The sequence below is a fragment of the Formica exsecta genome, unplaced genomic scaffold (assembly GCF_003651465.1).
Source record: "Formica exsecta isolate Colony F162 unplaced genomic scaffold, ASM365146v1 scaffold72, whole genome shotgun sequence".
NCBI classification, from domain to species: Eukaryota; Metazoa; Arthropoda; class Insecta; order Hymenoptera; family Formicidae; genus Formica; species Formica exsecta.
Genome location: NW_021853485.1, coordinates 2,150,668 through 2,157,662, shown reverse-complemented (window position 1 = coordinate 2,157,662; position 6,995 = coordinate 2,150,668). Strand labels below are relative to the sequence as shown.

General features: G+C 30.2%; 1 protein-coding gene across 1 annotated transcript; it reads left to right on the top strand.

The window, feature by feature from the left end:
• Positions 1 to 633: 633 nt before the first annotated feature.
• LOC115243449 lies at positions 634 to 4,052 on the top strand. Its single transcript, XM_029820468.1, has 2 exons — positions 634 to 881; positions 3,040 to 4,052. The coding sequence occupies exons 1-2, from the start codon at positions 851 to 853 to the stop codon at positions 3,942 to 3,944; spliced, it is 936 nt and encodes a 311-aa protein (XP_029676328.1). The 5' UTR covers positions 634 to 850; the 3' UTR covers positions 3,945 to 4,052.
• Positions 4,053 to 6,995: the final 2,943 nt, after the last annotated feature.

Genomic DNA, 6,995 nt, shown 5'->3' with positions numbered 1-6,995 from the left:
ACAAATTGATAAATATTGATTACCGTTTCTAGCAAGACATCTATCGATACCTTCTACTTATCTTCTCCAGGAAAAATTTGGATTTATTGCAAGATTTTCATTGCAAGAAAATGCTAATTTGCCATACAAAAATAAATAATTATTTTAGTTTCTAATTCACATAATTATAATTATGTATTTATTTAAATTTAAAATACATATATTTTTTTCTTTATTATAGATATTAATATTCTCTCATTAATCACAAAATAAGTTTATATATATATATATATATATATATATGATTATACAATATATTAATTATAATTTTATGAAATAATCGTCATTTAAACATAAAACTCTCATTATACTTTTACGTTTTACTCAATTTTCAATTTTAATCTTAAAATTGTGACCATATATAGCGAATAGTTATATAATAGTTATATATCTTTCTATAAGATATTAGAGAATAAACCGTTAAAAGAAACGTGCCAGAATAACATGTATCAGAGGCCCTTAGTAATTCTTTATCTCTTTTTCATTCCTAAAAATATTTTTTTCCAATAACCAAAACATATGACCACTCTCTTGAGAAGTATCCCTACCCTCTCCCAGCCGTGCTATAAACGCATGAAAGCTCCTTTGTACTCTTCGGGACTCTTCCTTTGCAGTAGTAGTGAAGAGACAATCGTTGCACATCTACGTATGAGTGAGCGCTCGTTGCCTTCCACTGGCTGTAGAGATAGTGCGTACATCCAGCGTGTTGGATCCAGTTAAATTGGCGTTTTATCGTCTCAATCAATCGATTTTCATAAAAGTGAATAACTCGGAGATTAAAAGCATCGAGAGAGGATACACAGAATCTAGCATGGAGAATAAAAACAGCAGTGTCGCAAAAGGTATCTAATAACGTTGCACGTATATCGCATGAAGAACGTGCTTATTAACTTTAATCATAAATATATGCATCTTCAAATTTGTTGTGCGTCGTTTGTATTTGGTACAAATCATGGGATCAGTCGTTTTAATGTATCAACAAATTTCAGTGTTTTTTTTTTGTCTTTGTACATATGTGTCTAATACAGAAACTGCGTATGTGTGTGAAAGATTTATTTAGAAAATATCACCTAATGTGTAATTACATCAGATGCTTTGCATGTTAAATCATGACGTTGCAAATTGGAAGTGAACTTTTTTTTTTCTTGCACTACATGTGAAAACAAATTGATTTTTTTCATACATCGCGTACGTTCGATATTAGGGATTATATATATACATATATTGTTCATCAAGTGTCACCAAACAAAAAAATTTTAATTCTTATCTGCTTTATCGAAAGCATTCTATCGAAACGGAATGTAAAATAAAATAATTCTTTTATGGCATGCGAAATGGAAAATTTATTTTTCAGAAGACGCATTCTCTTTTTGTCAATTCTGTAGGAAAAATGTGACAGTTTAATATTCTTATATCGATTCAATTTCGCGTCTACGAATATTTTCCTTGATTAATGCTGTAATGGAGTAGTTTTGCTTTATATCGAGCGTCGCAATCGACGATGCTATGGCAATATTTCTTTTACTGCGGGATTGAAAGATTTAGCGCGTGTCGGCCAACATCAAACGATGTTGACAATAACGCTGCCCGGTGGCGGCACGTCAAACGTACACTGCGTGTCCCATGCGTCTCCAGTTATCGCGAATTGCTCATTTGCGCATGTGATAAACCTTTTATATTTTATATATACGATCGATTTTTCATTTCACATTGGTTCCTGTAAGAGCATTAGTTAGGCAAATTAACTTTGTCATTGCCGATAAAGTTATGCATAAACGCGCTTGTTACATTTATTTCGAATTAATAATATGTCAATTATTATATTATTCATAAATTATAATTAATAAATAGAAATAATAATTGCTTTATACAAGATTGTGGCTCATTATCAGTGTAATAATTTTGAGAATTGAGTTGAATTTTGTACTTGGAACTCAGTGCGTTATCATATGATAGAGTTACATTATTTCTTGCTGATCGCAACTCTGACGATTCAAAGAAACCAAATCGTCTATATTTAATAGCGATATATTTAACGTAATCTATTTTTTTTTTAAATGATAGATATTAATTTAATTATTTTTATCTTATCCCTATTTAATATATAATGTAAAATGTAAACTTAATAATATATAAATCCTTCACAGTGCACACGCGCAGCATCTGAGTGAATCGAATTGATGATGGATATGTTCCGCTCACACAGCTTAATCTAATCTCTAAGAATCGTATATATATATATATGTATATATATATCACTTTACAACTGGCTCACATTTCTTCTTTGTATGTGGTATCAGATTTATTTTCTGTAGACTTTGTTTTTTACTCGATCTTGTATTAGTTTCCTCGTAGTCAGCACATATTTGTTATATCTATCAATTTTTTCAGATGTTTTTACTGATATAGTATAGACTTTATAGCTTGTTCTCATATTGATCCTCTTGTAGCATATTTGTCATATATACCTCTCTAAGTATATCGATTTTCTTTTAGATGTTAAGATTTTTGCAGGCATATATTATATCAATGTACAATATATATAAATACATATACATATAATAAGCAATATTATATTAATGTTTAATTTATTTGATTTTAGATATGTAATGATATAATCTTGAAGTTTGTTCGGTTTTTTTCCATTTTATAATTTTTATTTTTTCTTATATTTTTCGTCTCTCTCTTTTCTTCTCTAGCCGTAATATAAAACAGTATTTCTCTCGGAAAAATTTTTATAAAATGTTGATATTCTCTCTCTTTAGCAAAAATTATATCATCTCTCATTTTCAATGATTAATATATATGCATTATTAAATAATTTGATGAGTTTTGTGTTAGATCCTATAGAACATTACAAAATTTTTTTAAGATTGAAAAATGACGATTAAAATTTATATTGATTATAATCTTTCTTTATCGTTATAAAATTTTTTGTGTTATTTTCTCTTATTGTTATATTCTATTTTACTGATACTATAAATAATATTAACATTGCAGAATCGGAGCACAAAGACCAATATACAGCCGGATTCTTAAAAAACGGGATAATACGGGGTATTACATATCAATTAAAAGTATTAACATGGGTCACATGGAAGATGTTGTCCAAGAAAGACGCAAGTAAATGGTGGTTGGGTACGGAAGTGGTCGATGCCCGAGGATTTCACGATCTAGTTTTGAAATATGTTAATAATGCGGTAGACGAAGATGGAAAAACGTCCGATAAAAGATACATGTATCGTTTCGTGCAAATCAAGCACATGACTCGTTTGACCGGGGGCCTCAAGATCTCCATTCCCCAACTATTGTCCGTGGAAAAGGAGTATTGTCAGTACAGTCTTATCTACTTGTTCAAATCTTATATGCATATAATCAACAAATTTGAGAAGATAATGCCGGATCAAATCGTGGACATGACGGTCTTCACAAACAGGGACATTAATACTTCGCTGGAATTTTTAGTACCTGTAAACAGGGATGAAATTTTTGGCTTCGAAGAAAAGGGCAAACGATATCGCTTCGACTTAGACGCACTGCGAAAAGCACCGAATTTGATAATAGAACGCTTGCGAATGATACCGCCGCGCGACGAAACGCATGTATGGAACTTCTTGGGCAAATTGGTATTCGCAGTTGGCCAACCCTCTGAACCCGAATTGGAGGAACTTATCGTCAAAGATATGGGCAAGGTTTTCAATATGCCACAGATTTTTTACAACGATCTGTTTAAAAACATAACGGACTGGTTTCTCATTCTCGAGAAAGACAGTGCGCCATATCTCACCGAAGAATATATAAAGAAGCATCTGAAGAAGATGGAAGATATGCTGTTGGCTCAAAAAAAGTCAAATACCTTTTTTATTGACGATTCACTTTCTTTCTCAAAATTGTCGTTAACATAAAAGAAAATTTTGTAGTTCTCTTTTCGTAAACTTTTATGTTTCTTCTTGCGAATATACGATATAAAGTTTCTTTTATTTTTTGTCTTCAAGAAAGAGAGAGAAAGAGAGTAAAACGCGAAAGTATATATAATTTTTTTTTTTATATTTTTATTTTATTTTCTTATAATATCTTAAATTTAAGATTTATTTTATTTAAGTTAAATTTAAGATTTTTAATTCTTTTTTACTACGATAAAAGATTCTTATATATAGGATAAAATAAGAATGATGTTTATGATATCATATTTATTCATTATCTGTGTCTCATATTAATCTTATTTTTAATGTCATGATTTGGTTTTCCAAATGCTATTGATTAAGTATAAATAAACGATATCATGAATTAAATATCTATTATTACTAAAGATTAGATTTAGTAACACTATTTCCATATAAATATACGATATCATAAATTAAATATCTATTAGACATTAGATTGAGTAATTCTATTTCCATTCTTGCCGATGTGATATCTCTTTGGAAAATAATTCAAAATTTTACGCACATAATTAAGTTTACTGAAAAAGCTAGAAAATATATTGTCTAATATAAATTGCGTTATTACTTTTTTTTTTTTGTTAAAGACACAATATATTTTTATAAATTTTTTTTAGGATTCAGTTAAATGGCTTTATAGTTAAACTATAAATTCAGTTACAAAATGTTTATTCCGAGTTTTTATATACCAAGAAAGAAATATTTGTTTCTAGATTATTCTAGACGAACTATAAATTATCTAATTTTTTAATATATGTAAGACAAATAATAGATCAGATAAAAATAAATAATAATTACGCATATCGTTTAATTGCATGCTGTTTATTATTATTCTACGTTTAAATTAGAGAATACAACTTATCCATGTACACGTGCGCTACAATGATTACTTGATATCTTAGAGCTTTCGTAATAGTCAAGGAAAGTTACACTCGAAAAGATTCAAATGGATTCGTCCGCTTCGATAAATATAGCTTTCCTTCGTTCGCCTACAGCATACCTAGGATCTTAATTAATATATCGGCACGCTTGATGTGTTTATCGCAGGATATTTCTAAATTTAGTCCTTTTATATGTATATAAAAAAATTAGCTTTTTTTATAAACACTATAAAAAAAGACGGTTTATCAAAAGGCTGAATTTTTTTAATGCAAGGATTGAACTTGCAAACATCCTGCGACAGAGACGTCGTAAAGACAATGCGCCGCAAGACAAGATCAAGAATGATGTTGATAGACAATTATTCTCAATCTCGGTTTTGAACCTGGCTAAAACCGCATTATAACCATGTGTATAATTGTCTTTACTATAAAACAATACATGTTTAAGAATATGATGATGGAGGAAGAAGAAAAGAGGTTTAATCAAAGAGATGTGATGTAAGTAGAGACAGGAGGGGGATAAGATCGTGTAAAAGCATAAACGAATGACAAAGTGGAGTGGATGAAGATAAAAGGTGAAGGAGGAGGAAATACAAATCGTTTTCCTTTGGCCTAGTCAAATCCGCCATCTACTCATCCCGATCGCTCTAATATTATATAATCCAACTATCTACCTACGCCAATAATGAAATTAATAATTTGGTATAATTGTATCCGCGAAGGGATAATCCAACTATCTATATACATTAAGATCCTTATTAATCGAACGCGAATATTTAAATGATTTAATATAGTGACAAACTTTGCTATATTGCTTTGCACATTTCCACGTCTCGTTTATCTCTGTGAAAATTGCATTTCTCGCTCGTTTTCCATTGAAAATAAAAAGAATCGATACGATATATAGATCCGAGATGTCGCGATCCTTGAATGAACGAACGAGTTTCTTTACTACTAATATACGTAAAATCACTTTCATTTTGCTTTTTCTTATGTCAAACGTAGTCGGAAACATTTCCGCGGAATGTTCGAATCGAAACGTAGTATTCACCGACGAACATACACGCTAAATGCATTATAATAAAATGCTTACATGTATATATCAGTTAAATTCGCACTTAAATCTATTATTTTTCTCACTCTTGTAGAAACACATGACTAACAATAAATAAAATTATAGTGCATATGGCTAACTTAATTCTCATTGCGTGAACAATGAATTCTTTGGATTTAAATACAGTTTCGCCTTTCGCAGAATATGTTGCAGAATATTTGTAAACTTTGTTTTTTTTTACAAAAAAGTCTAGATGCTTTCTTATTCTTTTTTTTTTTTTTTTACAAGTATCCTGCCACAAATAATTGTATCATGAATATGAGAAAGTTGAAAACTTGCGTTCGCATCTCGCAATTACTGCCTAATACTGCGTGAACAAGGAATAAGAAATACAAACACAAATGTTATTTGCCGATTTCTAATGCACATTTCCTAATGTACATATACTAGTCATAACATTGCTGCTGATAAATTATTACTTTTGACGGAGTCTTTTTCGCGCTCGCGAAATCATGATACTATCCCGCGAATGATGCGATGTATAATCGTACAATCACATCGCGAAAATCTTAAATATATACGATCAAAATATATGATTCACATATATGTACAAAGGTATGCGGAGTCACACGAATGACGCGCTTCTCATAAGGAAAATGAAGACTCGAGGCGTTACGAAGGAACTTTTGTCAGAAGCGTGGATGCTACATCGTTATGCGCCGGTAAGATAGCAACCATGCGTATATGTATAACGTTTTAAATCATCGACGATTAAGTGACACGACTGTAGAATAGATAAATAATGCAGCGCAGGTACTTTTCAAAAGTAAAAAAAACGTGCGTAAGAATGATAGCAAATAATACATTTTACTGCGAATAATTAAGTATGTTCGGGAAATAAAGAAACAAAATAAGTGAATCTCTCAGAATAAATCGAAAGGAATTCGTTTCAGTAAAACTAGACATCTTTAAAATCGAGAAATCTTTAAGATAGAATCTCTTTAAAATTGAAAAGATTGATTTTTAAAAAATTATCTCTGTTATCATCATACAGTTTATACAATATTTTTTTAATTATAT